At 43.7% G+C, this 21,932-nt stretch overlaps 1 protein-coding gene across 3 annotated transcripts in view; it reads right to left on the bottom strand.

Moving 5' to 3' along the window:
• Window positions 1-1,534: 1,534 nt before the first annotated feature.
• Window positions 1,535-21,932, bottom strand: part of septin12 (septin 12) — a 53,612-nt gene continuing 33,214 nt past the window's right edge. For all 3 annotated transcript variants that reach the window (XM_028985518.1, XM_028985520.1, XM_028985519.1), the window contains 9 exons: window positions 20,226-20,456; window positions 13,958-14,086; window positions 7,934-8,015; window positions 6,890-7,027; window positions 5,733-5,850; window positions 4,063-4,158; window positions 3,756-3,852; window positions 3,382-3,433; window positions 1,535-2,823 (listed from right to left, as the gene is read on the bottom strand). In XM_028985518.1, coding sequence (XP_028841351.1) covers window positions 2,664-2,823; window positions 3,382-3,433; window positions 3,756-3,852; window positions 4,063-4,158; window positions 5,733-5,850; window positions 6,890-7,027; window positions 7,934-8,015; window positions 13,958-14,086; window positions 20,226-20,456 — 1,103 coding nt within the window. In that variant the 3' untranslated portion in view covers window positions 1,535-2,663. The remainder of the gene's footprint in view (window positions 2,824-3,381; window positions 3,434-3,755; window positions 3,853-4,062; window positions 4,159-5,732; window positions 5,851-6,889; window positions 7,028-7,933; window positions 8,016-13,957; window positions 14,087-20,225; window positions 20,457-21,932) is intronic.

Genomic DNA, 21,932 nt, shown 5'->3' on the forward strand with positions numbered 1-21,932 from the left:
ACGCAAGTGAGTTTAAAGTGAGCAGATATCTTTGCACATGGAAATTCGTACATTGTTCATTGCATCCAGAATGCAGCAGGGCAATTCAAGATTTTTGGATATCGTGTTAGACGCCAGGTGTTTTTTTTTTTCCATTTCCAATTCTGAAAAACACACGTTGCTATGGATCCCCAGTAGGAGCTCCACTGTGCCCTTCAACAAATATAATTATCAGCAAAAGAATTTTATGAGGAGCGTTGCTCTGCCAAAAGCCCAATTTTGTGCCCATCCTTGCAAAGGCTTCGTACCTTAACACACACGGAGACCTTCCAGCTGTTGAAGTTCTGAGATTTACTTTAAAAACGTTACGCCATTAGGGAACAGAAAAAAAAAAACGTTTTAGAAGCACAACAGTGGTGCATTTTGTCATGAAAGACTAAACCCATTATGTCAAGTGTGCATAAATAAATGTACACCTCCTACTGAAACTATTCACAGAAATACTTTAATACCACAACAAGATTGATTATGAAACAGTGACTTATTTTGACTAAAATGTCCTTGTATGTCTGGTTGAGTGGCTGCTTGACAGGCAAATAAACTACATTAGGCCTCACGCTCACCATGTTATTACATTAGCTTTTTTTAAATCCATTTTTAAGCTGTTTTTGTTTTTTTTTGCTTTAGGTTTTTTTCATTGGCTGTAAATACTGTGGTGGTTCATTTGACTGGTCCATCTCATGGCTGCAGTGCCTTGTCAGACACTCGGTGTTGTTTTTGAAATGGTTCAGTTCCAGTCTGCACTGTTTTAGTAAAAGTTGTACAAAAGAGAGAAGAAAAAAAAACATGCAAGAAAGGATCTGTGTTTGGTTTCTTCCCTAGTGCACACCTCACTAGTACACAGGCACTGGCTGTTTATACCATGGCACAGGGTGAGGATGTGAAATAGAACTTGATTATTAAAAATAAACCCAAGACAGAATGGATGTAGCATGGCCCAACTGTGATCTGTTTGCAGGAAAAATTGGGACTGAAGACAAAGGCAAGGTCCTGGAAGACCTGATTGAACCTTTTAACCACTGGGAACAGACAGCCTCTGCTGTCCTCATGTCCTTAATGACAGAGGAACAGCGAGTTCCAGACTCACGCGGAGCGCTGTTATCTGTTGCTTTATGAATGAAGAATACAGAGGTTTACTCTGAAACTCTGCATCAAGCTGATAATCGGTTCTCGACCTTGACAGTGTAGAATGGCATTTCATAATGTCAAAACGCCATTTTCTTCAATGGTGATGTGGTGATTGGCTGGAGGCGGAGCAGAGGTTGGTTTAAGTACGTTACAGAAGAGCTGGTACATCTGGCTCGGTGTGTGTGGTGTATCAGTAAAACTTGCCTCCAGAAAGGTTCATCCAAACAGTTCACCCAACCAGCATGTCCTCGGCCTGGAGCACTCAAACTTGGCAGTGAAAACCACCATGCCGTCGCATACCAGTCATATAAACTCATATTACTGGTACTACTGGGAGGGGAAAGCATTTAAAAACCAGCCCAATAGATAACCAATCTGTGACAATCATTTAATCATAAATCAATTGTGTTTACATGTACATTAATGTTGAGAATGTGAGAAATCACGTTGGAGCTGTTAGTTCATGTTGAGTAAAAAGGGAAAAACCCTGGTGACAGAAAGAAAGAAAAATAAAAACTCGAGGTGGATATGTACAACAACAAGAACACAGACAGAAGCGAGTCATTAAACATTCATAAAGTTATTCAGTAAATCTATTCACAATATAAATGTCTCAAAAAGGAAATATGAAAAGTGTACCTTTTATAGATCAAAGTCTGGGTAGTAAATGAAAAGCAAATTATATATATATATATAAAAGAAAACATGGATACAGTCTGTTTTATTAATATTAATGTGTTCATATCTATACTGCAGTCTTGTTGGATTAAAAAAATAGTAATAACAATAAAAATCTGCCTTTCTTTGACTACCCTCAACCCCAAGATGGCACTGTTGCTGCAAGTAATCTTCACAGTTAAAGCACATGAAAAAATAAGTGTCAACTCCCTTTACATATAAACACTAAAAAAGAAAAGCCCTTACTGGTTTTGTTGTTTTTAACAATTCGGGACTTTTTTTTTGGTAGCGCTAGAGAAGGACGAGGAAAATCAATTCTATGACATCTCTATGAAATCTCCCGTTAGAAAAGTTTGTGTTGTGTTAAGTCATTCTCTGCCATCAACAAATATGAAAAGAAGAAAATGTGAGGGTTTATGGAACAATACTTGTCTATAGTAATGTGGCTGCGTGTGCAGACTGGCACGTTATTGGCTGTTGCCAAGGACTATGAGAGGCATTTGCTGTGCAATCAACATACAACCTGGAAAATTAGAGAGGGAAAGGGGCATTTAAAAAAAGTGATCAAAACCCCTGAATTCCTCTCATTCTTTCTCCTGCCCGCCAGACCTCAGTATATTTCCTCTATAAAAACACCTGACAATGTCACACAACCCCTCCGTCTCTGGTACGCCCCCTCATTTTGAGTCTGGTTTTACAATACTCATAAAAAAATCAAAAATAAAAAAAACAAGTTTAAATGCAAAAATCCTCCCTAGGAAAAAAAAAAAGCAATTTGGTCTTTTCGAAAAAGTTCCTTTCTAGTGATGTAACACTCTTCACAGCTGGCTCTCGGCCTCATTCTTGTCGAAGGTACCGTTCTCCAAGGAGAGGGCAGAGAGTCCCAGGCCGTTGGCGTTGCTCTCGTTGAGCCTCCGCACCCGGTAGGTCTCGTAGTGGATGTTGTGAGTGACGTCCTTCAGATCTTGCAGGTGAGACCTTGGTGCAGGACACAGCGAGAGATCATAAGCAACAGCACAGAGGCGGCTTTTTTCAGAAAAGGAGAATGACTGTGCAGAATTGTAATATTTTTACAAAGGCTCAAAAGTTTCTCAGTTGATCACATTCCTAAAAGGACATTTACTGTCTCCTCCTTTTCTCCCCAGCCAGTCGCCCCCAGGACTCGAGGTCTCGGCATTGCATTATGTTGACCTCTGCCGACGCCTTTAATTATCTGTAAGTCTCCGGGCTGCAGAACGGCAGCCTGGAAGGATCTTGCACAGCAGCCTGGCTAATCACAGAGCTCTCAGCGGCAAGAACCGGGGGTTTATGGTGGAGACGGTGGCTTTTTACTCTGAGGCTATGCAAGTTTCCACCACCAGCAATCTCCAAGGTGTGCTCAATTTGATTATGAAATGGCATAAATCACAGCTAATATATGACTAATTGTCCTATATGCGTTTCTTTCCCAATAAATTTTCTGAGTGAGAAACCCGATGAAATGTAACCTCCTATTGCCCCGAACCCAATACTGAAGTAAAAAGCAGCAGCACTCACCTGATCAGCAAGTCTCTCAAGTTGGCAAATTCACAGTGTGCAACATTTTCAACTGTTGAAACAAATTTAAATGTATATAATTAAAGAAATAAATCTATACATGGCATTCAAACAACGACCACTAGATGGCAATGTGAACTCAAAAATAGAGCAATGTGGGCGTCCTACTCAATATCGCCCCTTCACACTGAATTCCTGAAGTAAACCTTTTTTATCATTAAAACATAAAAACATCCTGATTTACGCAAGATCCACAGTGAGATGTTATTGTGGGAAAGACACAGAAGGTTATTTTTACAACTGGCCTTATTATGGACATATTTGTAGACATTCCCCCTGTTCACAGCATAAAATGTGGGGACAGGGACTCTCACCTTCTATGATTCCCCACTTGGTTTTCCTTCCCAGCACTTTGTTTCCGTTCACCTGGTGCTCCTTGTCTGTTCCGACTACTGCAAAGGGAATATTTTCCTGCAAAAACAGTTAAAGGGAACAAGAGAAGACGTTTTAAAGGTGAAGTCCCACTGGAACCATGTTAGTCAGTCATTTTAAAAGTGCCATGAGACAACAGGGTGAATGTAATAATACAATTCGGTCTATAAACTCCATTCGGTTTAATGGGACAATGCAATTAACTAATTTAGTCATTAGACCCCGTCGCACTCCACTGTCTTTCCTCACCCTAATCTTGTCGTTGAGTATCCTGTCCTCTGCGTCCTCATCGTACTCTTTCTGAGGGTACACCCTAATCCCGTTGGCCTCCAGGTCTTGTCTTATCTGTAGAGAAGGGGAAGGAGGGCAGGACCCGTTCAGACAGATTTACGTAACAGTTTACACTCCCGTGCATACACCTTCATGCCCTCACCAGCAGCACCAAGCACCCCAACCACTGCAGTTGTATTTTTGTACCAGGGCCGCAGTCTGCATTCCTGTTGTGAGGACAGGATTAGGCTCGAGACGAGTTCGGATTGATTTGGACTGAGTTCTGATGGGTGGTGGTGGTGAATATTCCAAGCCCTGGAAGGAACGTTAAGACTTAAGAACGTTAAGAACGTTAATGCGCCGACTGACGGCTTAAGAGGTTTGTGTGGGAGGGTTAGGCGGATGAGTGGGGAATATATGGGGCAATAATGTTGAAAATCGGGCGGGAGGTGAGCATCAACATCATAAACACTGCGCCCCGACACCCACAGCCGAGAGACAGAGACGACGAGTGGTTTATATAAGCGGTCGGAGATGACAGACTGCCGCGTTAAACCAGCTCTCTGGTGGGCACTGACAGGAGCCACGCCGAGATGACAGTTCCACGCCCCCAGCTGAACCTGGGAGAGCCGTCCAAGAGCAGCGCTCCTCGGGGAGGGGAGGATGGCCTCCAGCCCGGCCCGAAGCTGCTAAAATACATCACTGAGCTCGCCCAGCTCTCCTCCCTCAGGGCTCCAGCCAGACACCGCCTCCGCGCTGGTCATTAATTCCGCAGTCCATCTATCGTGCTTAGCGTCCGTATTCCAACAATCGGAGACCATATTGCTATTGAAAATCGATTGTGTGTGTGTGTCTCTGCCATGCTATTCAGCCACGAGACATCAGCTCTGAATTTAGAATTGCGGCTGGTGCAGAACTATCAATATTCACAGGTTCGACGTAGTGTAACTGAACAGTGTGGGCAGAGTGCGGCGTTGTGAAGTTACGATCTGCCCGCTGGTATCGGACAGTTATAGGAGTCATCCATCACATATGCCATCACACAGGTTAGAAGGTGTGTTATGGGCCTGTTCAGGCCGGGTCTCTCACGCAGTGACAGTGAGAAAATACGGCTCTGTTTGTGTTAAGACCAACAGACCCCATATTTATATTACATATAACCACAAACTGATTTTTCAAAATCTATTAACAAAAATACTTGAATTTTTATAGTCTATAGTAATAAAACATATTCTACCAATTTCTGGTCACTCTGCATGCTTGATAAATTGCTGGGAGGTTTGGACACAAGTGGATAAAGGGATAAATAACAAGTGGGCAAAGGGATAAATATTTTGTTAAACCTTCACATGAATTTAATTACAATTTATGATTTTAAAGTACACTTCACAAATATGTTTTCCTGATGTGAAATATTAAGAGATAAAAGAAGGGTGTTTTTATTTTTATTTAAGAGGGGATCCAAACTCTGTAGTGTACCCCAGTTGCAATAAGGCCACACAAAGCATGCTTTGAAAGGACACAGGAGTCAGAAGACAGGTGCCTTCTCTCTGTCAACAGTGAGGATATGAGGGAACCCAAGCGTCTTAAACCTGCTGTCAAAGGTTATGCAGAGAAGATAAGGGCCTGCGTGGCACCGAACAACTCACCCGCTGCTTGAACTCCAGCCGCTCCTCCATGGTGAGCGTGTCAGCTTTGGCGATGACAGGGACGATGCTCACAATGTGACCCAGCCTCTTCATAAACTCCACGTCAATAGGACGTAGCCTGTCAGAGGCAAATGTGACATTAGAGGCAAATTGCAAAACTGTAGCAATTGCTGTTCTCAAAATCCTTTTTTTTTTTACAGTGTTAGTAGTGTAATAGTGTTAGAGCAACAGTGCTAAAACAGTACTAAAATAAAGATAATTAGGATCAGAATAAACTTAATCTATCCCAACTGTAAAAAAAATATTAAAATTATGTAAGTACAATAAAGAAATCTATTGGTAAAAATAACATCTATAATGTCCTCATGTGCAAGATTGAAGGCTTTTTCTCCAACTCTCATATTCATATACACAATTAATTAAAATTAAAAGCAAACAGTTATTGTACATCATAGCAAAGAGCAGTTGATCCCATTTTGCTGCCCTTCAGCATATCATCGCCTATGTGGCTTCAGTAGAGTAATTTATATTACATGCCTACTAAACATGCCACACCAAGGAAAATAATGGTTGATGCAAGGTTGTGGGGAAGTTAGTAACAGATCAATTGTGTTGATTTGTGTGTGTGTTTATTCTTGAAATATCTGGATGCAATAGGTTTCTCAGGAGTATTCCTTTACGAAAACAGATTCTTGCGGACTGAGTCAGCAACTGTGCAGGAAGTGCTCCAAACGCTGTGAAATTGTAGAAGGTGTCCCGCGTTGCTACTGGCCAAACCAGCTCCCATGCTGATCATGATCAAATGTTATTTAAAGGTCTGGAATACCTGTTTTTTTTACCTGAGGGACAGTGGGAGATATAACTACTGGTGTTCTTTTCCAGACCAACAAAAAAAGGAAAATTATACGGAAAATGAGTCGAACCCACAAGATGTGAATGTGGTTGACAAGTTCAAGTTGTGAGCGGAAAGTTTTTGTTTGGACTATCTAAGGTTTCTCTTTATGGTCCAAGGTCAGAATCACAGACCCCTGCTAAACGTCCTTCCTTCAAGATAAATCAGCTACTGCATTCAATTAAGAGCTCAAAATTGGCAGAAAACTCATATTTCTAGGTGTCATAGGCATGTAAACACGTGGCAAGCTGGAAGTGTCACGCACCGGTGTCCGGTTGCGGGCAGGAAGTAAACGCAGCAGTGCACTCGGGTGTCGGGGATTCTCCGTTTCCTGTTGACGTGCTGCTCCTCCCTCAAGTACTTCTCGTACTGCTCATTGACGTACTTAACAATGGGCTCCCAGCTGAGGAGAAAAGGAGGAAGTTAAAAAGAGGGGCTTTAAACACGGCACCAAACACATGGCGCTAACGTGCTAGGACTTCTGAACCTACGTGAGACAGGGCCACGAGTAAAGCATGTGAGTGCCACAGTGTTGCAACATGACATGCATCATGTAGACACATTTCCTGATTAGAAAATATACAACAAATATACAGTAGCAGCACATCTATGGATGCTATGGATAATATGGAGATTATGACAGAGGCTATTACATAACCAAGAAATGTTCAACACTGGAGCTCTTTGGAGACTGATGGAAAACCATCGCCATTGTCAAATTTATGGTGGTTGAGAGAAGACAAGAGTGCAAAATGCTGCTCTCACAGACAAAGTTCACAGCTTATCAGTTATTTTGCTTTCTTTACCAATTTTTGTTTACCACATAGCCTCACATTTTATGTCATAGTCTTGAGCCTTCAAACCTTGCTCTACAATGTAAAAATAGAAAAACCAAAACCTAAACGAGTAGGTGTGTCTACACGTCTGACCAAAATATACTCAGTATAAATAATGTGCAAAAGGGCATCAAATGCGAGTGTAGAAAGTGGTCAGAGTACAAAAGTTGAAATGTTGGCCTCACTGAAACAATGGATGAGGAGATACAAGAGGGTAACTGTACCAGCCCATTCCACTTTTTTAGTCAATTTTTTTACATTTTAGCCATGACTGCTCCTATTTAATTACAGCATGCATTAGAACTGAATTGAGAAAAAAAGAAGCATTTTGAATACTGTGGTGCTTCTATTTTAGCCCGTGCCACCATTTTGGAAGCTACATGGCGGGAAGACGTGCATGTCATGCTGACTGAAGCTACATTTGCAACCCTGCAGTGAAATAAAGGCAAGTTATACCTTTCTTTCTCCCTTACCAGTTTTCGTTGTTGATTTGGTCTCCAAATCCGGGGGTGTCAATCACTGTGAGCTTCATCTTTACGCCTTTCTCTTCAATGACTGCAGTAACACAGAAAAAAATGCAACTTTCATTTCTATTCTACTAAAGATTCCACTACATCACATTCCAGGACCCGAGTGAGTAAAGGAACTAGGCGAATGCAGTAATGAAGTTCTGTGTGAGTGGGTGCGTGTGTATTTTTCCTGTCAAAGCTGCCGAGGCATGTCGATCTGAAGAACTAATCAATTAGGGGATCAAAAGCACAGCGCAGTTTATAGCTGCCACTTATGGAGCAGCCCGGGGACTCTGTGTTCCCAATTCAGCCCAGTCGCAAATCACGCCAGCAGACAGGCACAGGGATCTGCTCAAAGGGTGGAAATTGCCCCTAAATATTCAGCCCTCACCTGTGGCTGACAGCACACAGTCACACACACACACACACACACACACACACACACACACACAGGTATTACATCCAGAGGTTCCCAACCTTATTCCTCAAAGGCCCACATTAAGTAGATAAAGATATTTTGGTGTGTTTGAGAATGTTAGCTGTGTGGCTCTAATTCACTTCAACTAAGGCTCACAAAATGGACCCGTTAATGCTTCTTATAAATAATCAATGCAATTAACAAGCTGGTTTATTTAGTATATTTCCTGTGTGGATCTGGCCTATAACATGAACACAATCTTCAATCTAAATGGGGCAGTGGTGGACAAGCGGGTAAGCAATCCCGTAATCAGATGGTTGCCGGTTCAAATTCTGAGAAACCAAGGTGCCTCTGAGCAAAGCGCCGTCCCCCACACACTGCTCCCCGGGCGCCTGTCATGGCTGCCCACTGCTCACCAAGGGTGATGGTTAAAAGCAGAGGTAAAAGTTTCGTTGTGTCACTGTGTGCTGTGCTGCAGTGTTTCACAATGACAATCACTTCACTTTCACTTCAGTCCCAACATAAAATAAAATAAAAGTTGAAGTAGTTTGTTCAAAATGATTTTTCCATTTTATCTTAAGTACAACCTTATTGTAACTGACCCAGAATACTAAATGTGACAAATGTGACATATTAAGAGCCCCAAGTTTATTCATAATAAGAAGAGGCGATGGTTTAAGTTGAAAGGTGAAAACTGCTTTCCACATGCAGCTGGCAACAGCGTCCGATGATTGTCATCTCACACTTATCATTTCTATCTCTTTCACCACAGGCTGCCGAGAACCCTTGACACCTCAAATACAGGAATGCATTAAAGCGTCAATCAAAACGCAGGCCTTCGCGTGATCCGTATCGGCCCTTAAAGTGATTATCGTGGCAAAGTTTTCCAGCGATCTTTTGACACATGACCTATAAACTTTACCTGTGTGCACTTGCTCACGTCCATAAGCAACACAATAAAACTCCCTCTAAGTGGCCCTAGACCGCTAAGCCGCTCCATCCTCACTGTATCCCACCCGGTACTTTAACAGCGCTATTGATCACACTTTTTAATGCTTTGTGAAGGGATTGTGCTGTTCCCTTGAGAGAGATTTGTGTAAGTGTGAGTGTCGGACACTAATTGCGTGGTTTATTTCTTGTTGTTGTGGGTGTTTGTGGGCTATAACTACTTTGTGTCATGTCAGGGGGGCGACAAAAAAAAGGAAATGTGCCAAAGTCCCTCCTCTGCAAACAGACCACGTCTGTGCGTATCCACTGCTTTGTGCAGTATCTGTGGGGGATTGTGTTACACGCTGGCTGTTTCACAGGCCTGATCGTTTATAGGCTGTAGGTGGGATGGCTTTGTGCCGTATGTAGGTGTCAGGCTTCCAGAGCCAAAGACTGTCTTTGTTCCAGGTAAGGGTGGGGGTTGTGGTCTGGACTGCGTGTTTCGAGATCAGACACCGTCATCCTGGCAGGTCACAGAGACGTGGCCATAGATGGTAGGATAAGGCACCTGGTTCTCTGTGGAAGCTGGGCCTAAGAGAAACCACAGCACTTACAGTAGAAAAGAGAGAGAGAGAGAGAGAGATGAACTGGCTTCTGAGCGCTCGCAAGGAGCAGGCGGGACAGTCTGAGGAACCTCCAGTGTCAACAAGGCTTAATTCCACCTGACAGGTCCTGCACCTTTTTGAATTCTGTTCTGTTCAGTAAAGAAAAAACTTATAAAGACATGTCTCTCTCTCAAGGTGATTCTACAGGACTTCACAATAAATGTCTGTCTGTGACATGTTCCATAGGCTAGTGCAATAGTTAAAACATGTTTACATGACATGTCAAGATGTGCAGATCCAGCTTGGGAACGCTGGTGTGAAGTAGGACGTAGCAGGGCTGTCCTTTCTTATGCACAACTGCTGTTTATGTTGTGCTTGACTGGGAAAGCAGTCAGGGGTGTCTCCTGGACAGTGGGGCTCTCGGGAGGCCTGAGCTGATTTATCTCCATAATTCTAAACAAAGATACCCCCCCTGCATCTCACACACACACCCTAAAATGTGCATGCATACACGTACACAGACATGTTAGAACACACACACTATCTCTCTCAATAGAGTGCGAGGGCTAGGGCACGGAAACTACCGATGCATCCTGTGCTGAACCTTTCATGCTTGTGCCTCGCAGATACGGAGCGGCGTGAGGACGCTGAGCTGTGAAAGAGATATGACAGCGGCGGCTCTCCCTCTTGAGCCGTTCTGCAGAGCGTTCTGCGCCGCCGCCCGTTTTACAGCGCACTAAATCAGCACTGTCGTCCGCGGGTCACGCTGCGGCACAAAGCCCAAAACACAAATATGATGCACCCGAGCATTGTTACCAAGTCAGACGATGCACTTTATGTTCCACGGAATTTGTATGGAAAGGCTGATGGACAGTGGGGTTTAAAAGCCTCAGACTGCATTGAGATATATAGCGTAGACAAGGACATTTCGTGGACAGGAGCCACCAACCCTGATCCTGGAGGGCACACGCACTGCACAACTTGGTTCTTTCCCATTTTCCACCCAATTTCTTAGACCATGCTGGGATGACATGGACCTTCTGCACAAAACTCCTTGAATTCTTGAATCCGTTTACATTTTACACAAACTGTTCTGAGGCCAGCTGTAAGGCGTACGGAGAGTTTACATGTAGGTTTGAGGTATGCGTAGATTCCAGTAAGTAATTAAACAGAAGAAACATGAAAGAAATCCTTCAATCAAAAAACACAGGGAAAAAGCCAGTTAGCAAATCCAGAGTGAGTGAAGTGGAAGTATCAAAAGAAGAAGCAAAGGAAGTGAAAAGGAAAATAGAAGACCAGAAGAAGGCCCTGCAGTCCATCAGGTGACTCCTTGCCGAAAAGACCAGATCAAACGTCGGAGAGCATATCCTGCTTTGAGCATTGACGATTTTTACAAAAAGCTCAAAAGCAGGTGCAAACGGCATTAGATCATTGACCCCCCCAATAGCCCTTCCCCGTGGCTGCGCTTACAGTCAGGGGGTCTTTGTAATTGGATATATTCACATCACAGGCCCGGCCGAGAGCGCAGGGTTCAGTACACATCATCATACGTCTCGTCTGCCAGGGAGGCCGGGCTGCATTAGCCCAGACACAGTGCCCATTCCTAATGACCGGTTCTGAGCAGGGCACCTGCATATCTGAGGGCTCCAGCCAAAAACAGAACAATCCTGTGTGTTTGATCCAAATATGGTTCACGATGAACTTCCCCAAAGTGACAGAACATTCAACTTCATTAAACACATTTGGACGGGAAACTTCCCCATCCTGTGTTCAATATTTTTCTGCATCATTATATGAGTTGCTGGCACTTTTCTGCAGCAGATCCGTGGAACCAATCTGGTGTTCTTTGCAAGCAGTAGCAGCTATGCTGGTGAAATAAGCAATCAAATGATTTTAGTGTTTTTAAGCTTTAAAGGAAAAAACACTGAATCCCTACACACAATCCAATTCATTCTGGTCATAAAAATGTGTTTGGTTATGAACCTTGAAACAAGAATCACAGTACAGTCAGAATCATAGTCCAATGAACTGAAATGAACTCAACGTACACACAAAAATTAAAGCATACAGACATGACAGACACAAGTAAAACTATATTTTAACAAAATAAGCCCCTATAATCGGTTTGGCCAATCCATCTTTCAGTGAGGGAAAGTTTTGGTTACGCCTGCAGTTTATCATGTAGACCCTCATCAAATGTCAAAGCAGTGGATCTATAGAATGTTATGATGGATGGATGGATGAGTGCATGGTTTAGATAATTACTCACACACATTCACACACACAAACCCTCCACAGACACAGGCTCTACACACAATGCCTCCATTTTAAGATTTTGGCTGAATGGGCGGATGGTGGCCACGCCATCTGGTTGTCACGCCTCACTCCAGTTGACAGCATGGTGGCGCCTCCGAATGAAAATAACGATTCGGTGCCTTATGTGAGTGTGTAAGGAAGCAGAACCATTGAATTGGTTGAAGCCTGCATCTGTGCACATAATCCTGTATTACAATCACACACTATTGCCATTTTATTGAAAACGGTTGCGAGTATTTAGTCCTGTTTAAAAATCTGTTTCTGAAGCCTGATGCAGTTTTGCTTAATAATAATTTTAGGAGATTACTTTGTAATCTTACTGCCGTCATTGTGCCTTAATAAATCAGTAAAATACCAACAAATCCCTCCAATTAAAATTCTAAGATTTATATGTGTAACTAATAGCACATACAATCCCATGCATCAGGAACACTGTCTTTACACAAGGAAATATAGTCAAAAAACAAAGTTCGACAGGCTTCTCTGCACACCACACTGTGGTCACTGGGCCTGATGGGATGGATAAATGGCGAACGCTAAGCGAGTACGAGCCATCCGCCGACCCCCGCTGTGAAATATTGGCCTGCTGGCAACATCCCGTTATGACAGGCCGCACATAATGATAGCTGCAGCAAGATCTCGGCACTCTGAAAACCTCGTGATTGATCTCCGCTAATACATCACCTCGCAGGCAGCTTCGTCATCCGAGCACCGCATTCGCGTAGCGCAGCCGACTGGCCCCGGGCCAAGTCAAACACCCCACGAAAAAACATTATTTCAGTGCTACCCCTGGGCCAGTCCTGCCCGCAACACTATTTAATATCACAGCTACCGCCGCCTGGAAGATGTCAAGGCAGACACTGACTGATCTCGGTCAGTTTGACATGGGGTCATATGCAGGTGACTATGGGCACTGTTTTACAGCATGGGGCCTGTTCGCTATAGTGTAAAGTTAAAGGCATCCTCAGAATTTACATAAATAAATAAAACATAAAATTACCTCACGGTAGGTATCTGTACTTGAAGAAGAGTAACTACCCTTTTTTATGTAGCGTAATTATTTCTGACATCCAGAACATGATGTTAAATGGGAGGAGTCTGATGATTGGCTCTCACCCATGCTATGGATCATATTAACACGTGCCCATTAACGTTAAAGTGAAGTGATCGTCACTGTGATACACAGCAAGCACAGCACACGGTGCACACAAAAATGGGTGGTAGTAGCCTAGTGGGTAACACACTCGCCTATGAACCACAAGACCCAGGTTCAAATCCCGCTTACTACCATTGTGTCCCTGAGCAAGAGACTTAACCCTAAGTTGCTCCAGGGAGACTGTCCCTGTAACTACTTTGGATAAGGGCATATGATAAATGCCATAAATGTAGAATATAAATGAATGAACAACGAAAAGTGTCCTCTGCTTTTAACCATCAGCCTTGGTGAGCTGTGGGCAGCCATGACAGGCGCTCAGGGAGCAGTGTGTGGGCAGTACCTTGCTGAGTGGCACCTTGGTGGTTCTGGATTTGAACCAGCAACCCTCTGATTACGGGTCTGTTTCCTTACCTGCTAGGCCAACCACTGGCCCCATATAAACACGTCACATGTGCAAACACCATAAATGATGGGAGTTTCTTTCTTGTTTTAACTATTTAAAACAGTGCCCCATGTATTCCAACAGAGCAGGTTTATAGCAGAGATGTATTTTCAGATGCCCTTACCGTGGCAGATGGACTGCAGGTTCACTGTTTTAGAGATCTTCTCCTCATAATTGGGAGTGCAGGACTTCCGACTGACCTTGGACTTGAACAGCGTGTTTACGAGCGTGGACTTGCCGAGGCCACTCTGACCTGTGGGGAAGGACAGCGAGGCATGGTTAGCCTTGTTAGCGTGCATAAAGGGAACCCACAGGAACAAGGCATGAAAACTGATAAGACTTCTGCAGTGTGATTATTTGAATGATATCGTCTGAGCGGATCTTCCAAATACGAAGAAATGTTCTCCCATCCCAGGTTATGTAATCTAAATCTAAAGGGAAAAAATCCAGGTGAAGCAAAGAGAAGGGGATAAGGCGCGGGACAGCTGGGGTGTTAATCTGCGTGTTGTGTAAGCGTGTGACGCTGCAAATCGTGAAGGATGTAAGCCGAGCGGGTCAGGCCAAGGCAGAGCTCTTTACCGTCTCATCTGGAGAGCAGCCAAACAGCCTGACAACAGGGTACGCGTCACAGAGAGAGGGGGTGTCGGCAGCATACTAATGGGGCTTTTTCTCAAACAAACCTGTTCATTCCCATAATCTGCCATTCAGAATTATGCGACTGATAGTAAAATCGGATTCAACGTAATGCACACATTCAACACACATCCAAAGCTCATCTTTGTAGGTCATGCTATTGCACTTCACATGAAAAAAGGGCCTGAAATGTGCATAGCCTGTTATTGTCTTTAAGGCTAATTGTCATTTGCCACTAGTCGTTCCTCTGAATTCCATTAATAGCCATTTGGTATTGAAAGGATCTGGACCTTCAAGGAGAAGTGAGACAAAAGGCCTTGCCATGCCCATATAGGAATTCACCACTTAAGACATGAAGTTGTGCATCACACCTATTACACCTCCCACTGGGTGAGCACTAAGACAGGAAATGGTTGCATGGCGCAGAATTAGGCCTGCGGATGGACCGCTGGCTTGAGACAAGCCCTTGAAGACCATCACTCAGCTTCTAATCTGCCCAACAGAAGGTGGCATTAAGTGCTTTCCCTCTTTTTCTTTCTCCCTCTCCACCCCTCCCCGACTCAGGCAGCCATCAGCAGCCAGGAGATGATCTGACAGAGATAGATGGGGGAGCCGGGAGGAGCTGACCCCAGCATCATAGCCCACCTCAACAGGAGCTTTGACGGATTTACGCTACGACCACTCTCTGCGGGAAGCCGTTGACATGGAATTTATGAGACTGCTGCAGCCCAGGCCACACAGCGACACACACAAACACACACACAGCACTCTGTGATCAGGCCCCATAGGTGACAGCTGGCAAGTCAAACTCCACACCCTCATACTTAAAAAGTGAAAGAAAAGTACAAAGAAAAGTCGCTGCTTTCCACAACAACAACAAAAAAAAAACAGCAGACAGAATAGCCTATGATCTCACCCTTGCTCAGCCAATCATAGGACCAGTCAGAATGATTTGTTAAAGGGTGAAGGGCCAGACACTGTCTGTCATAGACAATCACTGAGTCATCGACTGACTAGAGGAACCAGGATAGCACCTTAACAAAAGGTGGAACCTTTAGAAGTATTTTACAGGTTTCATTTCTGCCAACACCCTGCTCTCCTTACTATTATTACACTAGAGAGAGAGAGAGAGAGAGAGAGAGAGAGAGAGAGAGAGAGAAATGAGAGGGACCCACGGCCAATGTGTGGTGCCGACACCGCAATGCCGGGGACTCATCTCCTGCGACCAGGATGGGGGGGTTGAGCGGAAGTCTCGGTGGACGGTGGTGATAATTGTTTCCACATGACTCTGGAACCCCCTTTTCGGAGCCCGCGGGATTGTGGGAAACAAGAGGAGCTGGGGCGGTTTGTGGCCTGAGGCCATGCAGAGGTCCTGCCCTCCACCACTGGAGCCATGCCACTGAGACACACTGTCTGTCTGTGTGGGTTTGGTGAATGTGAGAGCGAGCCATGCGCAATCAAGGGGGGAAATGAGGAAGATATGGAGGGTCCAAAGGAATAAGATAGTAACATAGGTTTGCATAAATAAATAAAGAAGAAAAAAATATGTAGGGAAGGAGAACAAAAGAAAACGAGAGAGACGATTGTGATAATGACTCAGGAAGGTGCTGACAGGTCCGACGCGGACATACCTTCCTTGTTTCCAAAAGTCTCTTCTCTCTCTACGCTTCTACTCTGAGCCCTTCCTGTGTGTCTATCTCTCCTCAGCACAACTCCTTCCTCATCCTGTACCATCCCGGCTCCCTAACTCAGCCCCTCCCTGCCGATCCGCTGCTTCCTGTCCTCTCATCACACTGAAGAGCCCCGCCAAACACAAGCCTTCAGAAAGCACCCAAACACATAACCTCTTCAGGATGACTTGGGGATATAACTCAAGGAACGAGAGAAAATGGGAGAGAAGAGGGACCAACAGACTGAGCTCCCTCCTCACCTGTTTTTATCCACGCTGCTTTGATGTCCCTCCAAAACCAGCAGGCATGGAAAGTGCCACCATGCTAATTACCGCAGAGAGAAGCTGCGCCAGGCGCATGGCACTGAATAATCTGAATCCAACATCTGTTTAAACGGTGTGAGGGTAAATATAACCATGGCGCAAACCGGCCCCTTCATCGTGGCTGGCAGGCAACAGCTAGCCCACATCCCAGCCATCTTGTTCGGCAAGAACGTCTGGAAACAGTGCAAATTTCCTGTTGGAACCGAGTGGAGCAGAATCTGATCTATTTCAGTGACTGGAATCGGAACACTTGCTGAATTATTGTGCTTAGATTGACTAGAAATGCAGGGTTTATTACTTGGCACCATATTCAAGAAGTAATAATACAACCTGACGATCAAGATGGTACATTTGCATAGCCGCATCATATCAAAAAATCTAAATTTCATAACCAATTCATTCTCCAATTAATCCATATGGTAAAACTAACATATAAAATATAATTACATAATGACAGCAATTACATCATTATTATTAGATTGTTCTATTATAATTAAATAATATTATCAGATGCACGATAATTGATTAACTATAAACAAAAGACTATTTTATACATTTATTAAGATAAAGTAAAAGATTTAAAGATGTTTTTTGTGAAAATAAATAAGCAGGGTTATTTAAATGTGCCTTTGTGACACCATTGCGAAAGTTCACTGAAAGCCACTGTCCATCTATCCCAAGTTCTCACTGAAAATCTTTTCTGAGTGCATTAAACACATTTGAACTTTTCTCAGCAGCAGAAGAAAGAGAGAGTGTGAGTGAACGTCTGACAGGAATAAATAATAGAACCTCAAGAGCAGGATGGCCTTGAATACCCAATACCTTCTCCCAGCCAACTCAGGAGACACTCTGGCCTCCATGGCGCTTCAATCTGGCCGTGCCTCCCAGCTCTAAGGCATCACAGTATGCTGGGCTGTTTAATTAGCTGTGGCACTGCTACAATCCAGGGCCCTCCCCCTTTTCCCCTGCATGCCTGTCCTGAGACTCTCGGGTAGCACATGGCGATCTGGGAAGCCGAGCTCTGTGATTGGCCGAGCTTGAATGGAGTGGTGATTTTAAATTGGGCCAGCGTCCAGTGCATCGCTGGCGCTGGCGCTAAGGACGGTTGCTCTGGTGGTGAACACAGAACATTGTCTCAGCAGGTACATAAGGGTAAGGCCAGTTTACACTGGCCAACTGTGTGTGTATAGAAAATTGAAAGCACTGTACTATAGCATTTTAGAAATTAAGAAATTGTTTTACAAAACGTCCGCCTTATTTAAATCGATACCGAGGACTTAAGTTACATCAATATTCAACGTACTGGTCAATGTAAATCAGTGCTCTAAAGTGCGAACTAATTCCTCAATGTTACGGCAAAAAAAAGCCGCACCGGTGCAACCTGCCATTCGGGGACAGATCTCTCTGTGGTTCGAACAGACACATATTAAGTCCATGTATTCTAAGAGATGGGGAGGGCGGGCCCGCTCCTGATTGGCCATGGTCCAGATATTCCTGTATGTTTGAAAGTGTGAGTAGCCTGGACAGAGACAGAGTGGATGTAGCCATGGATTGGAGCTTTAATTAGGCCTTAAACGTCAGACCTGAGCCTGACAAATACAGCTTTTTAAAAGGTCCCATGACATGAAAATTTCACTTTGTGAGATTATTTAACATTAAAACAAGTCCCCCCAGCCTGTCTATGGTCCTGCAGTGGCTATAAATGGTGATATGAAGCATTCTGCTTCAACATTCAGAGAGCGGTAGCTCAGATGGCCGGATCTGGAATTCAGCCCCTTATGTCATCATAAGCGGAAGGTTACTCCAATTTCTCACGCTTTATTTGACCACAGAATTTCGCACCCTTCCCTAAAAAAGTAGTTCCACCAACATGGCTTGCAAACATGCAAAACATTGCAGTTGCTTAGTGATTGGATGTAAGAAGAGCACAAATAATTTTTTTGGGTTCCGTCACATGAGCTTCTGAAGAACCAGTTGGTTAATTTAAATTTTTCCTGGAAAATGCAGACACAACTTCCTGTCTGTGCCAAACATTGTGGTTGGTGTATAGTGTTGATGACGTCATTTCCACAAATGCCCCCTCCCTTCTACAGACTGCTCTCCTCCTCGTCCCACCTCTCTCCTCCTCATTGTTATTTAAAGCTTCAGACACTGAAATGGCGCATCCTGGGGAAATCTCATTGTGTGACTGGATAAAAGAAGCTTTTCTTTTTACTTAATTTATCCTGCTTTCATTTAACCTGTAAGTTACCTTGCTTGTAGAATTGTGCTACGAATAAAGAAAGTTAACCAGGTTGCTACTTAATCATTTACGAATCAATATTGCCTATATGCACAGCAATTTAAAAAGAAAAAAAGATGAAAATGTGTAACTGTGTTAAATGTAATGCCGTCAAAAATTTGGTACGTCTGACTTTTAAAGAGTGGCATTGTAATTTAACACAAAAAGTTAGTTTAGAGCCCTGTAAATTCTTGTCCATGCAAATTAATATCAGATATCGGCTGGCTATTTTGGTCTACATATGCAAATTGGGAATTAACTGAGTCATATCACAAGAAATGGTTACCAGGTTATTAAAATTTCAAATTACTGAATTAAAATCACAATGTTTTAGAAAACCACAAACCTTGGTGATCTCGGTCAAGAAAAAAAAAAGGCATATGAAAAATACCTCTTTTTAAGATCAGAGTTGACAGTCTATCCTTTAGTCTCTTATCCACTGTGCCATTTTATTTAGAAAGTGCTTCATCACGGAGCTACAGCTGTGGGGGTCACCGCATGCCACAAACTGGGGCATCGTGCTTTTGCAGCTTCAGGGCACACAAGGTACAACAAGCTGAGTGCCACTGCTTTCTATTATAATCATCGGGTGGTTTGTCTGAATTAAACAGATGGGTATTATTGAAGGCAGCCAGTTGAGACATTTTTGCAGTGTGTGGGACTTGTTCATTATCATTTGGGCTTGGCAAATGACTAAAGAAAGTCCCCAATGCACGTCTAACCAAAATAACAACAGTATCATTACTTGTACCCCATGCTTAGTCTTAAATGCCGGAGGTGATTTTTATAGTATGCGGCCTTATTGCTGGCTTAAGAGTTCTTCTTGTCTACCCTACCACAGTTTCCTGTTCACCTGCCCTGGTTTCCACCACAGAAAGCCCACAGTTATAGCCCCCCCATGGGCCACAGCACATGCTAGTGGGTGTTTGCATGGCTCGGAATAGTTTTTTAGGTGTCATAAATGAGACGCTCCTTCACCTCCTTTAACAGACTTTTGTGTTTTGTGGCTGTCAATTCACAGAGAGCACAAAGTGCACAACACACACTGCCACGGCTAACATAAGTGGTAGATTTAATTAGATGTGTTCTAGAAGAACAGTGTGTAGGTATTAGAGAGCTTATTGTCTCCCTCAGAGCTTCCTGTCACCGTGACAAGTTGGCCTGAGGCTAGGCTTCTAGGTGATTGATATGTCCGAAATTCCATGTTTTTTTCAGAGGAGCTACAATGCAAAGCTCTGTCTTAGGAGTAAATACCCCTCACGGCTAACACTGCCTTTTGTAAAAAAAAAAATTCCATCTTCTTAACATCCATCATGCTGATCCGGAAGGACAAAACGGTTAATGTTTTTCAAATACATTTTTGCCATGGGAATACGAGAAAAGGTTACATGCTTTTGCATCAACTAGTTTAGCTAATCACACACAGTTGACGTCAAGTCTGGCATTTAGGTATTTTGAAATTTATACTAAAAACAAGGCTCTTACCCACGACCATAATGTTGAACTCAAAGCCGGCCTTCATGGTCTTGCGTCTCATCTGGTCCAGCACTGCCTCGATGCCCACATAGCCAAACAGGTCCCTACCCTTGATGATGCCCTGGGTGTTGGGGTCAATGGGGCACAGAGGTGGCTGCTCCACCCCATCCTCACCCTCCCTCTCCTCCATCTGTACAGACGCCTCCACCTCCACCTCCAGCTGCAGGTCCTGTGTCGTGTCTGTCAGGGTAAAAGAGGAGATTCAGTGCGGGCTAGAGGACCCGTCAGAAGTGCTGTAATTGTAATCAAGAGATTGCTAGTGGAAGCACTGAGGGCACAGGTCAATTTCAGTGCGAATATTGAATGTGGAAATGAATTGATGTCTGTCGAAGGGGTCAGGAAGAAATAATTGAATGTTCTGGAGAGAGCCTGCATCCTATGAGATGTGAGAGAATCTTATTACAGATTCAACGAAAAGGATTTTCAGTATTAGGAATATTTGTGCCTGAATACTGCTATTGTGCTTATATTGTTATGGTAGTTTGAAGTGTTATCTTCATACCGTATCATTCCTTTTCATGATTTGCTGCCAAGCTGTCGCTGAGCCAGCATGGAACACTTAAGATTATATAATCATGATGATTATCATAACATTCTGAAATAAAATGAAAACACCCATCCCTTTATGGCACAGCACTGAGCATAGCCATCCAATCATGCCATTTCTCAAGTTTCTATCACCGTAGTTGAAGTAGAAGTAGTTGGTTAGATCAAGTATGTTCTGCAGATGTTAGTGGCTTGATTGACACATTGGTTGTTAAATCTGAATTGACTTCAAAGGCAGACAGCTTACGTAGGCATGGGCAGACAGTGTGCCACACCCCGGACAGATCACAGGCAGATTGGGGTAGATGTGGTAAGTGACCTTGTTTGCTTCCAGGCATTGACTTCGGTTTGGTCTGACCTATCGGCTGCAGTGTCAACATGAGCCACAATTCCTCAAAAGAGTTCAACTGGTATCATATAGAAGAAACATGTTGACCAAAAGGTTTCAAAAATGCTGCCATACTTGATCCATGGAACACAAGGAAACACATGGAAGACACATCCTGGCTCAGTAAAAATCTCAACATTTACTGTTTCAACGCAGCCCTCATCTCTAAAGGCTTTTAAATGTCAGATGTACAGAAGAGGAATCTTTTTAAGTGTGTTTACCAGCTGAAGAGCCTGTTACAGAAAAAAAAAAAGAACATTTATTGCAAAACGCCTCCTTGCCCAAGGCAGAGCGTATGTTATTCGCCTTTTAAAACATAACTTCTCACAACTCTTTGATCATGCTGCTTGGGCCCAGGTGACAGCCCTGCCTCGCTGTCTGCCATGTATGAGGAGAAAGCTGCCGTTCAGGCTAGCATAGAACAACTTTGATCCTCTTCAGGGGTGACTGAAGTCTGATTCACACTTTGGCAGAGAACATCCGGGCCTGAGCCCTGTGAGGGTGAGCAGGCCCTTAACATGCCCACTGTTGCTCCTGAAAATGACTCAGTGGGCCATTTCAATACTCCGTCTCTCATCAAAGGAGTCAAAGCATGAAAGAAAGCTTGAGTCAGATGGCATCAGGGATAGTCTGAATGCATCACCTAAATAACTGTAGCTTTTGCAGGCTCTCGTCGTACTTAAAAAGCGTTATCTGATCTGAGGTGTGTTTTGCCATCTATG

The sequence above is a fragment of the Denticeps clupeoides genome, chromosome 7 (genome assembly GCF_900700375.1).
Source record: "Denticeps clupeoides chromosome 7, fDenClu1.1, whole genome shotgun sequence".
In the NCBI taxonomy this organism is placed as follows: domain Eukaryota; kingdom Metazoa; phylum Chordata; class Actinopteri; order Clupeiformes; family Denticipitidae; genus Denticeps; species Denticeps clupeoides.